This window comes from Crocodylus siamensis, chromosome 7 (genome assembly GCF_052110815.1).
Source record: "Crocodylus siamensis isolate JL-2025a chromosome 7, ASM5211081v1, whole genome shotgun sequence".
In the NCBI taxonomy this organism is placed as follows: domain Eukaryota; kingdom Metazoa; phylum Chordata; order Crocodylia; family Crocodylidae; genus Crocodylus; species Crocodylus siamensis.
Genome location: NC_143401.1, coordinates 84,740,840 through 84,759,057, shown reverse-complemented (window position 1 = coordinate 84,759,057; position 18,218 = coordinate 84,740,840). Strand labels below are relative to the sequence as shown.

At 43.2% G+C, this 18,218-nt stretch overlaps 1 protein-coding gene across 3 annotated transcripts in view; it reads left to right on the top strand.

Annotated features, from left to right (window-relative positions):
* Window positions 1–18,218, top strand: part of GRK5 (G protein-coupled receptor kinase 5) — a 251,945-nt gene that overhangs the window by 89,068 nt on the left and 144,659 nt on the right. For all 3 annotated transcript variants that reach the window (XM_090056906.1, XM_090056909.1, XM_090056907.1), the window contains exon 2: window positions 9,078–9,173. In XM_090056906.1, the coding sequence (XP_089913032.1) occupies window positions 9,078–9,173 (96 nt within the window). The remainder of the gene's footprint in view (window positions 1–9,077; window positions 9,174–18,218) is intronic.

The window sequence follows — 18,218 nt, the reverse complement described above, 5'->3', positions numbered from 1 at the left end:
CTCCCCCATGAAGAGCAGTAGGAGCATGGAGCTCAGCTAGGCAGCCTGTGGGGTGTAAGGGAGGGGGATGTGTAGGGACCCCCGCATACTCCCCTATGGCATGCAGCCCCCGCTGCCTGGCAGCAGCAGCAGGCAGGGAGGTCAAGGTGCTCGTGCCTGGTGCAGGCACGGCTCTGGCCAGTGCCACATGAGGGTGTGAGGCAGGGGAGCCTGCCTTATCCTTGTGGCTCTGCTCCCTGAGCCTGCAGCTCCAGCACTCGTAGTGGGAGAAGCCCCACACTAGCTTGTTGCCTCCCCAGCTTTTTGACAGTCTGTACTTAGCCTAGGTGAGCAGGGTCTAGTACAGGGATTGGCAGCGTTTTTGGGCAGGGTGCCTTCACATGCCATGCTCTGGTGCACGTGCCGGGGTTACCTACCTCTGGTGTAGGGCTAGTGTCTGCCACAGCCTGCGCGAGTGCCCTAACCATTAAGCTATTGAACTAAAGCATGGGAGGGTCTTCTATCTCTTTCTCCATGGTGTTTGCAGTAGGTACAGATGCAGGAAGGTAGGGTAATTTCTATTTCATCTGTGGATGAAACAGAATCACAAACTGTGCTCAAGTGCCAAGAAACAGCACTTATGTGTCTGGGCAACTGCCATTTAGGTGCATAAAGTGAAAGAGACGGAGGCTAAGGGCTAAGCTGTGTGGCTGGGTAACATGAAAATATTTTCCTGTCTCCTAGGATTGTTGCAAGGGTAAATGCTCACGTACTACACTGATGGAAGCCACAGAAGTAGCTCGATGGGATTGAGGGCTGATCCCAATCCCAAATGTCATGTGTACGAGTTTTTTTGTTTACAGTACGTATGGAGCGCAGAGATAGCTTTGCCATAAAGGATCAGGGTACATGACACTAGAGACGCTACACATGCCTTTCGCTTTTCAGTAAGTGCAGTGTAGAGAAAATGCTTTTGTTCCCTGTAGGACTAGTTGACATAATGGAGAATGAGCTTTAATCTGCAGTATGTAAGAACTGAGTTGTTAAGCAAATGCAGTGCTGAGATTTCGCCGTCACTGGGAGTTCATCTTGTGTTACCATCAGCAAACTGAGATTTCAACTCAGTCGGGCACTCCAAGTCCGCATGATAAAGCTAGCATCTAAAACGTGGCACCTCTGTCAGGTTTTGTGAAGAAAAGCTGCCTTGAAGATTGCAGAGGCTCCTGACCAGAACAGACAGCGTAAAGACAGGAATCAAGGCACTGTGTGAAAAGCCTTCACTTCTGCAACCTGCACAATTACCAACCTATTCAGAGAAATCTCCCCTTTTAGCTTTTAGCTCTGCCAGACAATTTACCCTGTCTCAGCTGTCTCAATGCATTATATCCTTCAAACCCCCTAGAATTACATTTGGAGCCAGCAAGAACCGCTGGCTTCATGGGAGAGGCTGAGAGCTGAAAGGTCAGGTCGATTTAAAGCAGTTGATCAGAATCTTTAGCATAAAGACGTCACAGGCAAAATAGTAACACTACTTTATGCTCGGCTAAGAGCCAGTGATTCATCAGCAGAGGCTGCTTATTTTTGTGGAACGGTGCAGAAGAAGAAAGAACTTGCTGGCTTTATTGATCCCAGCTGTAACGGGCAACCTGGGAGCCCTTCTCAATTCTGGATGGAAATGTAATGTCGGAAAGAGCATCATCCAATTTGAATATATCAATATGTTTTTTAAATCAAATGTATTTTTTTTTTTAATGTTTCTGCCCCACCCTAGTATAGTCGGTGTCTTCCAGCACAGTCTTGAAGTTGCCCTTTCAAGTGACGCTGTTATGTGTTGCTGAATGTGTGGCAGTGGAAGGGATGACTCTGAATACAGAGCCAGGGGTTTTCAACCTTTTTTAATAAGTGTACCTCTGGTGCCGGACACAGTGTGGGGGATGCACTCGGGTGTGGAGCGGTGGCAGCACGGGGTGGTGGGTGGCATGCTGCCACATGCGTGCTTCCCCCCACTGCATCTGGCCAGCACCTGTGCAGCCTGCAGAGGGGCACCCTTACCCTTAGCCCCCCCATCCCAACGGCCCTGCTCCTGGGAGGTGGCGGTGCTGCCTGCACATACCCCCTAGGGGCTTCCCAAGTACCCCCTGGGGGTACATGTACCCCTGCTTGATGACCCCTGCTCTGAGCCTTTGCACTGCATGGGACAGATCCTCAGCTGATATAAATACTTCATTAGTTAAACAGCCAAACCACTCATCTCCTTCCACCCTTCCAGTTGCTAATAGATGTTTATATAGTGCAGTAAATTCCCAGAGATTTACCTTCATATAGTAAGTCTCAAAGTTTATAATTCACAGGACACAAGGCCATCAAACACAAGACAAGTCAGGGAACAATAGTTCAGGGAAGGGAGTGTAATTAAAATTGTTAATGTGGAGAAGGAAGCAAGTTTTTTTTTTTCTTTTTTCTGGAAGAGGAGGTTTACCAAAGGGGTCAGAAGAGGAGGGGGAAAAAAGGGGCAGGAAGTGGGAGCACCAGAGCCAGCATAATAGGAGATGCAAACTGAAAAGTGCCAAGGATCGAGAGCTAAGCCTGAGAGGAGCAAAGCAGGTAACTGGGAATGCAGATAGGCATTGGATCAGCAGTGCAGACTAGGGCAAGGTCCTGCAGAACTGTGACAGTGAGGACTAGTCCATGTGTAAGAGAGAGAAAGCAAATGAAGAGTCTCTCAGACAATATGGATAGAGGGATGGAAGAAGAAAATGTCTTTCCCTGTTCAGCTGATCAAAAATACCCTGTAAAGAATGAGAGGAAGGAAGCAGAGAAAGGAGAACATGGTTGTAATTAAGGGAATAGTAATTAAATGCACTATTTACCACACAGTAAATGGCAGTGCTTTACTGCATATTGACTGCTGGTGCCCATGTCCACGTGCATGCCCTTATCCCCGGCAGATGAAAACTAAATCATAGTGGCATAGACAACGTTCCCTGAGCTTCCACTTACTGTTCAGTAAAGACTGCACATTGGCAATTACCATGGAATAGCTAATGGATAGTAAAGCTCTGTTTCTTTTCTCCCATGGCAAATAATATGTTGGCTGTGTCTATATAGCGCCATGCAGTGCCATGTAGACACGCAAGCTAACTTTTGAATGACTGAGCTGGGGTAGCAGGAGCAGTTTAACCACAATAGATCAGAACATTGCAGGCTAATTTATCTTGCTGAGAAGGGTCCTGCACCTACACCATTTCCAGCACAGGCCCTAGTTCATTCAGAGCTACCCCAGGTATTTCTACACAGCACTGCTTTGTGTGGCATAGTTTTGGCCCAAGATCCTATTAACAAAGAGCATAAAATCTAATTAAAGAAGTAACAATACCATTACTCATAAAGCAAGGAACCGGAAAAAAAAAAGAACTAGTCAGAGTTCAGGAAAAGGTCCTCTTCATCCGTATATTGTATAGAGGTTCTCTTTACATGGTCAGGAATGCACCATATACAGCACAATTTCTGCAAACTGTTCCAAGCTTTCCATGCAATATTGTGCTGTTTATTGAATCAATGTGCCCCTTATTTAGCCTGTCGAATCATGTAGTATCCAACATGCTCTCAGTCTGTGATTGCGACTCTACTAGCTGCACAACAGAATTAACTTGGCTCTGAATTAGTCATTCAGCATGCCTTGGCATCTCAAACAGAATCAAGTGAATCAGGTTTTGTGTGCGACTTAAATGCAGTGAGTAGAGAAATCTCAGAGATGGCAGCTGGGGTTTCAAATTCAGAACTTTGCTCACGCAGACCTCACGTAGTTGAACAGGCTACCTGATGGGAACAGGCACATTAAAGGCCCGCAACGAAAATGAAACCCTCCTCACTACACTTCCTTTTATGTTTTTGTTTTGTTTTTTTTAATTTTTATCCTTTCTTTATTTCTTTCTGTTGCTGTTGGCCTCATTGTTCCCTCTTTTGAGGCATAATCCTGAGAAAGGAAAAAGGTGAAGAAGATGGAAAGAAAAGTTAGAATTGAAAATACCTAAGGATTTTGATACAAGAGAAACATAATTAAATATGCCCTCATATTAGGGGGGCTTGCAAGGTGTGTGGACTGGAACCAGATGAAGTTCGACATTGAGAAATGTGAACTATTCCAGGCCACCCCAGACCTTAGAGATCATCTAGCGATACACAAGGAGATAATGAAGCCTAATATGCTGTATTTACTATGTTTCCCTGTGCCAAGATGAGCTGATCTCATAGGCGCTGTAGCCTCTAGTGGTCCCAGCCAAAAGAAAATGCTATACATTGAGAATATTATTCCTATGGAGCACAGTGTGAGGCTTGAGACTTCACAGCAAGCAGCAGCATATAAAAGGCAGGTACTTTGTGCAACAGTGCTCTTTCCAGTAATATTATTTATTTATAAGTCCCCACCTTGAACCATCTGAGGCCTGATGCAATTAAAATAAGGTCATATTAATAAACATCACAATTAACATATCAAAACCTGAGCTGTTAAAGGCTGGAAGAAAGCTAACTCTCTAATGGAAGCAGATGGATTCCAGGAACAGCATGTTCAAAACTTAAAAAGCCAGGCAACTTTCAATGTTTGGATTTTAATTGTAGTGTTGCATGCTTAATAAAGATGTAAAGCTCTGTTGTTTTTATGACTCCTCAGCAATGAAATGGAACGAACTGGCAATGGAGAAAGAAATAACAGTAAGATGAGCTGGGGTTGTGGGAGTGGGTGGGATGTGGAAGAGGTTGAGATTAGAAAAAATTGTGGGGAAAGGGAAAGGATGATGAGATTAGGGAAGCATAAAGAGAGAAGAAAGGTAGGTTAGATATTATTAAAGATGCTCATGAGGTGGCATTTGGAGAAGCTAGAGATGCTTGCAATGGAGGCTATAACACAGTCGCCTCCAACCTTTGTAAGTAGATCACCTTTGGCATTTAAAAGCAAACCAAGATTTACTGTGTGCCACTCCCCGCCCAGAAAGTAAGTCTGTGGGGAGGGAAGGGTGGGGCAGATCAAGGCAGAGGGAGAAAAAATTTGGGGATGTATCCCCCCAGCAGCTAAGTCCCACCCAGCCAGGGCCCCACTCAGCTTAGCTCTGCTCCTGCTCTGTGGCACTGTCCCTCATTGCAGGGGCCTCAATCTAGCCCCCACCCCTTCCCTTCCCCACAGACTAACCTACTGGGCTGGGGCATGCACATGCATGCACACAGGCACTGAACCTCCCACCCAGCCTCGGATCGACTCCAGCAGGCTCCAAGATCTACCAGTGGATCTCATGGTGCTCTTGGGAGGTCCACGAATACTGGAAGAGGGCCAGTGTTGTGCCCAAGAAGGGAGGAGGGAGGACCTGAGTAACTATAGGCTAATTAGCCTAACTTCTGTCCCAGGGAAAATTCTGGAAAAATGAGCTAAGGAGTCTGTGTGCAGTAGTCTTGCAGAAGGTAAGGTTCTAAATGACAGCCAGCATGGCTTCGTCGCAGGCAGATCTCATCTTACCAACCTCATCTCCTTTTACGATCAGGTGACTCGCCACCTGGATAAGAGGACAGAGGTTGACATTATATACCTCAACTTCCAAAAAGCTTTAGATCTGGTATCCCACAATGTCCTCACAAGAGAATTGGAAGACTCTGGGCTTAGCTGCGAGACAGGTGGGTAGGAAACTGACTGCAGGGCTTGTGTGAATTGATCTCTGTTGTCTTGGCATGAAGTGGTGAGTGGTGTCCCACAGGGGTCCAGTGCTATTAAATATCTTCATCAGTGATTTGGATGTGGGGGTGAAGAGCTCGCTGGCCAAGTTTGTGGATGACACCAAGTTATGGGGAAGTGTGGTCATGCTTGAAGATAGGCTGCAGGTATTAGTGGACCTAGACAGGCTTGCAAGTTGGGTGGACTGGAACCAGATGAAGTTCAACATTGAGAAATGTGAAGTGCTCTATCTGGGGACAAACAGTCCCCTGCACACCTACAGGCTTGGCAATGCCAACCTGACCAGCACTGTGAATGAAAGGGGCCTGGGGGTAATAATTGACCAGAGTATGAATGTGGACCAGCAGTCCGACGCTGTAGCCATCAGGGCTAACAATACCCTGGCATGCATCAATGGATGCATCTCCAGCAAAACCAGAGAAGTGATTCTTCTACTTTACTCAGCATTGGTGAGATCGCAGGTGGACTCCTGTGTCTAGTTCTGGGTGCTGCACTTTAACAAGGGCATAGTAAAGCTTGAGAGTCCAGAGAAGGGCCACTTGTATGATCAGAGATTTGTGGGGCAAGCCATGCGAGGAAAGAGCGAGGGATCTGGGACTCTTTGGCCTGAAAAAGGGAAGGCTGAAAGGGGGCTTGTATGCTTCTCATGTAGTGGTAAGATGCTACCATCAAGGGCTCGGTGAACAACTATTCACCAGGGCACCCTTGGGGAAAACTAGGAGTAACGGTCATAAACTCCTGGAAGACTGTGTCAGGCTCAACATTAGGAAAAACCGCTTCACAACTACAGTGTCCAGACTGTGGAATAAGCTCCCTCCAGAGGTGGTGCAATTGCCTACCCTGGAAAACCTTCAAGAGGAGACTGGATAGGCACCTTGCTGGGGTCATCTGACCTCAGTTGTCTTTCCTGCTTGGTGCAGGAGGCTGGACATCTTCCAAGCTCCCTTCCAGTCTTACAATCTATGAATCGATGAGATCCACTGGTTGCCGAGCACTGCTGTAACCGTTGTTTGTATGGGGAGGGGCTATGAGGTAGGAGTTTGGGAGTTGCCTACACTTGTATCCTGGGAACTAGGGCGCTGACAGACATGCAGTTCCCCAGTCTAACCCATGATGCTTCACAGAAAGGGTCATGAGTTATACTGACCAATAGATATTCACTGTTGCATGTCTTCATCTTCTGTCCCCTAGCTCTACCACCCCTCCTCCCCCCCTCCCCCCCAAGCTCGGGTGTTGTCTGCACATGCGGTTACCCAGGCTTTTCTGGACAGAGGATGGGTGGATTGGAGGCTTCCTGCCGAGGCAAGGGGGACTCTGGTCCCCCTGCCAGCACAGGCTGAGCAAACCCCAGCCCAAGCTCCCTCCCCTCCCTTCTCACCTCTCTCACTGTGCAAACAGCACAGCAACTTCATTGCTGATGCAGCCCAGCCCTGATCAGACAAAGTTAACAAAGTTGCTGTGCTTCTGAGCACTTTCATTTGAACCTTCATGTAATGAGGGTTAATTTGTCACATGATTGGGCACTTTTGAAGCACTCTGGAGCCAGGTACTTTGTCAGTAGAGGTGTGCGAAATGGGCCCTGTTTGATTTGGATTCAGATTTGGCCTGAATGACAATGATTCAATTCGTTGATTCGGATCACTGTCCCTGATTCGATTTTTGGCCAAATCCGAATCTGAAGAGTCGATGCTGATTCAGAGAACCAGCGATATGGACATAGACACAGCTTTAAAAGTTTTTTCTACATACCTTAAGGTACTAGGCGCGACTCACGAATGCTGCCATGCTGCCCCCCCCCATGCTTGGGAGCAAACCTGGAAGTGAACTGGAAGCACTTCTGATCCACTTCTGGGTCTGCTGGGGAGCAAGCACACTGCCCCCCCATGTCCCCCTGGCTCAGCGATCAGTCCTGGGGGGACCCCAGGTGCCAGCAGGTGCTTCTGGTCCACTTCTGGGTCTGCTGCTGAGCACACTGGGGAGCCCCCTGAGTTTCTGTGGGACACTCCATGCACCCCAGCATTGCAGCATTCATGAGCCGCCTGGTCCCTAGAGGTGTGTAGAAAAAACAATTCAAGCTGTGTCTATGTCCAAATCGCCGAATCTTTCTGAGGTCCTCCTGATTTAATTCAGATTTGGAGATTTGGCCACCGAATTAGGACGAATCTCCACCGAATCAAATTGGGGACCAAAGTTTCGCACAGCCCTATTTGTCAGGGCACAGTTGTAGAGTGCTTTCAAGGGACTGATGGTGCAACAAATGTAACTTCTGTCTAGGCCTCTAGTTCTATCTGTGTACCCTTTGGGGCCCTTAATAGCCCACCCAGTCTTTCAGAGCAGAGGTTTTAGTGCTCTGACTCTGGGGACTTTAGTGGCAGAGTTCAAAGGATAAAGCTGTGGGTTTTAATAACTGCTGGCATCCCTCATGTCCAGGCTCTTCCTCTCATTGGGAACTCTGTTTTCATGCACAGCGGTATAGAAAAGTGATTGTTATTTACTAAAAAGAAAACCTTTAATGAAAGATTGATAGTTATTGTCTTAGAATTAACATCTTGAAGTGGTGCCTAGGAGCAATAATAGGCCTCGGATTATGCCCTCCCTACCAATCCATAATATCTCGCAATGAGAACAGTCCAGTCCAAAAAACCTAAGTCGGGAGTAGGATCACAACCCAGTCCAAGAAAGCTAAGGGAAGAAAGACCAAAAACTGTATAGAAAGTGTGAGATCTCCTCTAGCCCATGGAAGTAAATTACTTTTCCTTTTTCCTTTTCTTTAAAAAAAGAAATATGATACATGCTCTTAACAGTGATCCATGTATGGAATTCCCAAGGTACTGCCACTTCAAGTGTATGTCTTGTATAAGTACTTTGATTTGAAGTGTGGACAAGGGGTGTTGAATTTTGATTTCTGCAGCCACCCCTTGTGTTCCAGATGAGTCAGATTGTTATTCAAATCCACTAGAGAAATTCAAAGGTAGAAACTTTACAAGCAGGTTGCTTTGTTTTCCACGTAGTGATGGGCTGTTTGGGTTTAAATGCTATGAGAACTGCTCAGTCCAGCACCCTCGTATCTGAACTTGAAAATATTGGTCTTATATAATCCTCAAACCTGAACCTCCAGACTTCAGTAATTCAGATCTCGGTTGAAACATTGCCTTTGTGACTTATCTCAGTGAATACCACTGTCAAGTGTCAGTGAAACACCAGCTTTGCTGTGCCGCCGAGTTTTTGTGCTCTACAAGGACTGTGATATTTTAAAATTTGTTTATAGGGACTGTTACTGGACTGATCACAGCATAAGTGAAGGGTGCCCAGGTCTGGATCAGCTATGACCCTGAAAAAGGATAGAAGCCTGACATCTCTTCTCCTTTTTCTGCAGGGGGTGGAGGAAAGCGCAAAGGCAAGAGCAAAAAGTGGAAGGAAATCTTGAAGTTCCCTCACATTAGCCAGTGTGAAGATCTCCGAAGAACAATAGGTAAGAGTCCTTTTCTCTTTCAAAAGCACCGTAGGAAAAAAAGCAGGTATTAACACGGACTCATCTAAGAAGTCTCCATTAAATATGGTCATGTTGGCATGGTTGATCAGTCTGGGCCATACTGGGGCCAACATGGTGCTCAATGGTGGAAAAAGGGCTCCGTGGTAGGAAAAAAAAAGTCTTTCCTGCTTCACCCTCCATTGCATGTTTGTTGTCAAAGAGAAAAAATAAAACCAGAGATGCTTTTAGTGAGGTTGGACATTCATATTAATTTTATTCTGGAGTGATACGCACATGCACTCCTTACAGCCAAGCCAACTGGGTCAGGAGTAGCCCCTTGTCTTTGCCCATTTTTATGGATGCCTCATAAACTTTCTTGTTTAAAATACTGTGTTTTATTGATGTGTAACAAATATTGAAGGCTTGGAAATGGAGTTTCCAATGGCTGTTTCTGTAGCATTTAAGCTGCTGTACTCATGTCTGTCAAGTTGCCTCATTTTCTTAACTACTACGTTACTGAACAAAGTTAGCAGGTATAAATCCTCCCAAATTGCTGCATGAAATCAGGGCTACTGTTCTTGCCCTAAGGGGTTAACTTAGCTAAGTTCCTTTTCCCCTCTGACTTCAAATCCAGACAGTGGCAGAAAATGAATGAAAGGCAAGAAATTGTCATGATGGAGATAGCAAGTGCCATAATTTGGTGGTAATCATGAGTCTGCTGGTGTTATTGCATGATTTATACTCCAAATATGCAGAGAAAATACATGAAATATTTTGAAACACTCATTCATGGTCTCTTCCAGTGAATTTTCCTTTCCTTCACTTTCTGTTATATAGCTAATGGTAGCTAAAAATGTACAAATGTGCAAGAAAAGGGAAGTGGGGGAGAAAGAAAGAAAAGAGAAAGTAGAGCCTTTCAGTTCACGGGCACTTACCTACGCTATGTTCATGCCAACCTTGGAACCGTATCTAAGGATCCTGAACCTGCTGCAAGCAAGTCAGCTTAATATATTATCATTTACACAAGAAATTATCTCTGCTGTTCCATTAACCTTGGCTCCTAAAGGGGAAAATGCATCTAATAAGACTCCTGCTGTGTAGAAATGCACAATAAACCATGAAAGAAGATGGTTAAAAATTCAGTCTGCCCCAAGGTTGGGATTTTTTTCTGAAATAATACTTTATGCATGTTGTTTATGACACTTTTTTTTGTGGCAGTCCTTTCCTAGATACTTATTTTGCATCTTTTCATTAATAGCCCAGAAACAAAATGTGCACAAAGAAAAAAAAAATCCCTTGGGTGGCAGGTGGCAGATCTAGCTCCACTGCAAACATCATTTGTTTGTTAAAAATTATAGCCATTGAGGCATTTTTGGTACAGATGGAAATCTGGAAGTCTAAGGTCTACAGCCCTCATTCATCTTGTGTTGTGTATCACCCAACTTTAATGAGCCTGCACAAAGTTTCATCTCAACCCAAGTACATAAGGCCATTGCAGGATGCGAAGCTGCTTCTTCAATTAAGTTCCTGAGAATGAAGATCCCATGCAGGGGTTGGGGGAAGAGGGGGCGTTATTTGTATTTGCTATCACATCTTTCAAATGCATTTTTGTAAAAGTTGTAGCATTCTCTGGGGCAGCCTGTTACCAAAGGTGAAAATCCTCATTAACATTAATAGGCCTAAATGTGTGAAGGGTTGTAGGTTCAGAGTCTTGAGATGGTGAATAAATACCTAAATCGTATGGGTGCGAGGAGGGATGAGGCTGGGGGGATAGCCTTTTAATTTATTTATTTATTTGTATATACGCACATATGTACATACGCATGTATACATACATACAGTATATGCATGTTTTCCCTTTATTGGTTTGGATACTCTTCAACAGCCTACAGTCTGTTCTACCATATAAAGCATTTGTGAGCGTGGGATTTGTGTTCATGCTTCTTAGGTTCTGATGGCAAAGGGCTCCCGTGCAAAAGCACGCTGCTTAATTTGTGCAGACATGAGCCACTGATTGCAAGTGACCTTCTGCCACTATTATTGTGGCTACCCTGTGTATGCGCGTCTCAGTGCCCACATTTACCCTGTGAAATCTTGCGTCTTTCTGCACCCCGCCGGAGTGCCTTGAAAAGAAGCTGTGTCTAAAAAAGTACGGCACGAAAAGAAATCTGCGAAAAACAGGAAGGCTGAAATAAACCCAGGGTCTGCAACCTCTGTTGACACAATTCTGAGTCAGTTCATACCTTTTGGTTCCCTCTGTTTACAGGAGCCTCTGTGTTTGACTATCCATCATCTGGTGTCTCACTGAAAGACTCGCTTAATAAAACCCTCTTCCCGCCCCCCCCTTTCTGCACAGATACACAAATCAAAACACTGGGGAGTAACTCTGTTGATAAATAAGCAAATGTTGGAAACATCTTTCTGCAAGTGCTGCTTAGCTAAGAAGCTGTTCACCCACCAACACTTTATTTTTTTTTTTTAAATAATCTTTCCTCTTTCATTTTGTTCAAAGTACACAACACCTTTTGCCAGGAAAGTCTGCCTGCATTGTGTGCTAATTACACGGGCAAGTGGAACAGCAGGGCTGTTGAGAGGATGCAACAGTAATGCCTTTACTTGCTCTGAATGAGGCTAGTATAGTTATTATGAATGGCTAATGTATGTTTCTGTTTGCAGCTCTTTTCCCTGGGTTCAAACTAGGGAAAAGCAACTAGCTTTTCTGCATTTAAATAGCTAGTTTTCCAAGAGTACCAAGTATCCCTTTCAATAGATGGAAGCATTTATTACAATTAATCCTATTACAGATGCCGTTTGTGAATTTTATGTACTGCCATTTTTACAACTCGCAGATAACAGATTAGCAAAACAGAGATGTTTTTGGGGTGGGGTATAGGGAATTAGCAACATACTGCTTTGACAAACACAAGATCAGTTAGTGGCACAGACAGGACAGTGAAAAGGCCACAATTAACAGAAACATTAAGAAAAAAGCCCCCTCTCTGAAAGCTAGAGTGCTTTTTAGATGATAAAAGATTGTTGATGTCTGCAAATATTTTTGAATGACGCAAAAGGTTCTGTTGGTTAAAAGTGTGGAATTTTTATTTATTTTGCTCAGACCCATTCTGTGCTTTATTCTTTCATAAAAAAGTGCTTGGGTGAAAGAGTTGATTATTCTGATCTCTGGCAAATTTTCTTTCACAACTGTCCAAAAGCTATATAATAAATCAAGGTTTTTTTCCAAAAGATTGAAGTTTATGGGGAGGCTGTGCCACAGAATGCGTCTGCTGTTTGTTATGCTACACTGATTTGTTGCATTATAGCAGATTGGGCGTCATGAAATCCAGCTTGTAGCATGCTCAGTTTATTACAAAACTTTAACTCCTTCAGTAAAGAGGAGTCTTACCATGGATTACATACAGTAACTAGGACAAGTCTGAAGTTTTCTCTTGTTTAAACCTTTACACTTAGGTTACACAATGAAAAGGATCAACACCATTAACACTAACTCTTCTTTAACACTTGTAATGCTTACTTGAAGAAAGAAAAATCTTGAGCAGTTAACCTATTTCAAGTCGCTGCTTTCCCACTTACAGCAGAATTAACTGTGAACTTTCATTTTCAGAAGGGGTGAGTTCACTAGTTGTTAAAAATACTCTTCTGTGTGAGAAATGTATTGTAGACAGGATGAACAGACTACGTTGGCTAACAGTCAAACCACAAGATTTGTAAGCTGTCTTTTTGTAAAAGCTAACTAATACAAGTTCACACTCCCAAATATGATTGTGGCCATCAGAAGGGTGACATTTGCACATACCGGGCTTCTCTGAATTTTTCGTTGTGCCTGCATTTTATTTATTATTATATTTTTAAAAAACATGGAGATCTATGGATGGAAGGCACTGCAGAATTTAGGGGGCTTACGTGTTGGTGTGTCTATACTGTAGACATTGCACAGCAGCTGCAGTGTAGTGTAGACCTATTTGATGTAGCTTTAAGTTTGGGTTTCAGTAGTGGCCAGGTCCCAGCAGCATGGGCAGATGAATTGACCAAGTACTTACTCAGCTTCTCAGGGGAATTTTGCTGAGTTTAATGTTGCCACAGCCAGACTGCGAGTGGTACCCTAGCTAGCTAGTTTACATCTGAATTACCCTAGCTAGCTCTCATACGTCTGAATTATCCTGTAGTGTTAACACAGTGACAAGTATAAACCATAATTATTTCCACAGAGCTTCACAAAGCCAGTGACTTTCTTCCATGCATATCAAGGTCCAAGCTGATAATCACTTATACACACGAATAATTTTACTTTCTTGAGTAGTCATTTTGTCTTCTGTTAATATCAGCTGGGCCTGTTCCTGGTACTAAGTACTGAACTCTGTAGAGAAGCACGTGTTCATAGCCTGTTGCATGTTTAACCATAGCAATGGGTTATTATGGCCTGTAATGGCAGGCAATTGAAAATACCCCCAAATGATCTACCACGTTAAGTGGTCCTTTCCAGAATCACCATATCCTGAAGGTTAAATGTCAGGACTAGCAGTTTTATTGTAAGGCAATAGGGTATAAAGATGAGGCAGCCTGTGATGTCCAGCTGCCCATTTTGGCAGTTTACTTGCCATGGTTCCTGTTTTTCTTGGTGGTAGCATCCCTGGAGATGTATGACTTCTCTTAATCCAGCCACTGACAGCATCGTAATGACAGCTTCTTCCCATGGTGTATATATATGTCTTTGTTTCACCTCCTGCTCATGTTAAAGTCCTGCTGTACCCCCTCCGGACTGCATAAGAAGGTTTCCACTGTGACACTCAGTATGGAAAGAGAGGAGTCCATGGATGACTGAAATCAAAATATGTCAAAATTGAAGGAACTGCTAAAAACCTCCTAAATGATTTATTGCTCTGGAAAAAGCTATGTGGATTTATGGATTGCATTAATACTGAAAAACTTAAGCTGATTCATTTTGGAAGAAGAAAGGAAGAGCCTCTCCTCCTGCTCATCTGCTGCCCGTTCTCTTGATAATCTATGTCCATCTCTTCCCCATTCCTGGGCTCACTCCTTCTCTGATGGAAACAGGTTCCCCCCTTCCATGAGCCAACAGTTCACCCCCACTCCTTCACAACACAGCCTTCCTATGAGGGTTTTGCTTTCTGTCATCTTCATTTTGACAGGCTGTCCGTGTCAGGCATTCATCTAAATTAAATGATAAACTCTTGAGACAAAACTCTTTGAGACAAAGAAACTTGCCTTATGTTATACATAGTGACAGCATTTGAAATGATATTGCTTTCCTTAAAATGTTATTGTCGATCTATAAACCCATATTTATCATGGTTTCTTTCTTTAAAATCCTTCTGACTCAAATGTAATGCTTCCAGAAACAGAAGTCTTTAATGTTGTAATGATGGACAACCAGAATAATCTTTAGGGGTGTTGCAGGATTAACTGTATCCAGTTTATGGCAATGCATGGAATTAAAAAAGGGTTTTTTTGTAATTTTGTAATACCATCACAGAAAGTCTGTGAAAAACAAGCTGTTTTATGCATCTAGTGAGACTCAAGACTAACACTGGATGAAAAGTTTGCTTGCCGGCAGCCTGTATTTGACAGCTTCCAGGACTGTAAGGGGACACAGGGGAAATGAGTTTAAATGATCTCAGCCCACATTCTATTTACAGAATTTATTTCACAAGACTTAATCCATTAAGCATTACCTTGGCAGTGGCAACCCAGAAAAAAAACCAAGCAAGCCGTTGCTGTTTCCCATAAAGAGTGGGCAGTGGATCCACATCATCTCCCCAGACAATGCTTGGGAGCTCACGTTAACACAGTACTATTCTATATAAAAAAACAACACATTTCAGAAATAAAATCACTAACACCTTAAAATCACTAACACCTTCTTTTTGGGAAAAAGCACTACCAATCCTTGTCTTATGATTTAAAAGGACAAATGCCATAAGACATGCCCGACATTTTTCAAAATCTACGATAGAAAAAGGCAGAAAGGGAATGCGAAGTAAATAAACCCTTTAAAAGATGCTTTTCATCTATCACTTAAAATAGGAATTAGATGTTGTAACCCGCAGGGTTTGCTTTTATCTTATTAGGTAATATGGGTCATTAACACTAATTAATACTTTTGCAGAGCTTTGAAATTGTAAGTGCTCGGTGTCGATATAGGGGTTCATTGCTTAATTTTTAAGGAAACGTTTTAAAACTAGTTCAGTATTTGCTGGGTTTAGGGAGGAAGACCTAGGGATAAATTTAGGATGAAATCCTTCTCCTATTTCTGTTGGAAGTCAATTGGGATTTTGCTACTGATCTCAGTGAAGAAAAGGAGTAAGGCAAAGAAAGCCTTGATTTTGCAAACAGTTAATAAAAGTGGGGGGGGGGAGGGGCGGGGACAAAGTGTTTTGGGTAAATCTAATATCTTTTATTAGATCAATTCAAATAGTTGGAAAAATTCTGCTTAGCAAACTTTCAGGTTTAAATACCCTTTGTCAGGCTGAGGAAGCATCTGCAGTTGGTGCGCGTTCTTCCTGGATGGAATGAATAGTGTGTGAAAGGATTACTTAACTTTGTGTGTGAACATTTGTGCATGTGTCCAGGTTTTTAGGTGCAGAAGGCTTAGTAGGAGCTAAGGAAAGGTAACGCTGTGGATAGAATTGTGCTTTGGGGGCAATTTGCAGATTAGCTGCTGAATTAGTTGACTTTTCCAAATATTTTCAAAGGCCACTAGAATAATAGCGTCCTTTTTGTATATTTAAATAGAAATATGTAATTATGGAAGTGTTGCTTATTATTCCTATTATTAATATCTGAGTCATTTCTCTGAAAACTCTCCTGTTTTACATATACAACATACAACTATAGATAGCCATAGCTACAGCTAAATTTATATAGATATAATAGAACTGCTTGATTTTTTTTTTTCTTGTTACCTTTTTTTTTTCAATTGCAAATGGCTTTTCCAGCTGGAATACATAGATTATGGATATTTCCTATTAAAATGAAATATTTCTGTTTTTGATGAAACATCAAAAACTATTTTTTCCATTGTCACCCCTTCCTCCCCTTCTGAAGAATAAAAATGGGGAAATTGGAAAGAAAACAAAGGAAGGAGGAAAACAAAAACTAAAAACAAAGTATTTTCCGACCAAAACCCAGGAATAGAATTCATTTTAATTTAATTTAAAAAACAAAAGAATCTTTAACAAAAATTCAAACTAAGGAAAAAATTGGTTGAATCTTTCAGTATATGACATTTTTGGTAAAATACATTATTGCAAATAGAATTGACAGATACTGAAAATTAATCTGTACTGATACTAATAATAGTGGTGATTATAATTCACACCCACTCTAAAGCCATTTTTGATGCAAGTATATTCGTGTAAATGAAAACCTGGCCCTATATATTCTGGAAGAAGGGGAAGAGAAGCATAGGATGTTTAAGGTGATAGACACTTGCTCTTCAGTTGTTTGCTGCAATTCTGTTTTTAATGCATGATGGAAACATGAAAAATATTTGGGGAATATTAGTCTCTGACTTTGGAAATGAGAATAATTGGGGTGGGGAGGGCTGGGCAAATCCTACCTTTTAGCAGGTCAGTCATTCACAGGTTCTTAACAAATGAGATTTGGACACCAAAGCCCAATGCTGACTCAGTTTAGTCTTTGCAGGTTAATATAAACTGCAGAGATTAAACTGAGAAACAACTGGACAGACGTTTGCTTTTGATTCAGTAAATGCAGCCACATACCTGCAGTGGCTGGGGCTGGGAGCCAGGGGGCACTACAGCATGGCTCTCTGGCACATAGCCAGCATGGGGTGTATGTTTGCTGCTTCTTCCTGCTGCCCCTGAGGTCTCTGGGATTTGCAGTCCACAATCACAACTGCAGGACTCTCCAGGGTTGCTTATCACTTCCTCTTCCTGCTTCCATGGTCCTGTGGGATTTGTAGTCCACAGTCATAGCCAGCAGTAAGTTTTTAGCAGGGCAGAGCAGCTCTGTACTTGGGAGGAAGGGAACTTTAACCCCCTCTCCCTGACTCCAGACCCCAGCCAGGGTTTGCCCCCTCTCCCAACTCTTCGCTGCTGGAGCAGACGGCACATCCCAGCCCAGGGCTGGAAAACTTGCTGGGATGCTGAGGGACTGTGATTTAAACCAGGAAGGAGCCTGGCACAAAAGTTTCATAAACCAGTTTGCTCCAAATCAGTTAAACCTGGTTGAATGTAGTATCAGACTTATCTTAAACTAGTTTCAGTCATTTTGAAACTGGTTTACATGCACTGAACTTCTGTTCTGTCACAGGTTTAAATCAGTTTCTGGTCACTTAAACCGATTTATGTGTAACTTCTGCCCCTAACCCAGGAGTTTAGGTAAATCACTAGAAAATATTACAAGTGAACAGTAATCAGCACTGGGTATAATGTTTGGTTCCATGCTTCACTTACCAGTTTAAAATAGAATCATAAAATAATAGGACCGGAAGGGACCTGTAAGATCATCAAGGCCAGTCCCCTGCCATGGGCAGGAGGTAGTTGCACTCAAATGAGCTGAATTAGGTGCTTGTTCAGCCTTTTCTTGAACGCCTCCAGGGATGGTGACTCCACCACCTCTACTGGCAGTGAGTTTCAGATTCTAGATACCCTTATGGAAAATAAGTTTTTTTCCTTATATCCAGCCTAAGTTTTTCTTCAACTAGCTTGTGCCCATTAGAACTTGTCTTCCCAAGGGATGCCTTTCTGAAGAGTTGCTCACCTAGATCTTGGTGTTCACCCTGACATACTTGTAGGTGGCTATCAAGTCACCTCTCAGTCTTTTCTTATTAAGGCTGAACAAACCCATTTCCTGGAGCCTATCCTCTAGGCCCCGGGTGGCCCTTTGTACCCTTTCAAACTTAACCACATTCTTCTTGAAATGCAGTGCCCAGAACTATACGCAGTACTCCAGCCGTGATTTCACCAACACAGAATAGAGGGGGAGGAGCACCTCTCTGGATGTGTTAGCCACACATTGGCTGATGCATGGCAGAGTCCTGTT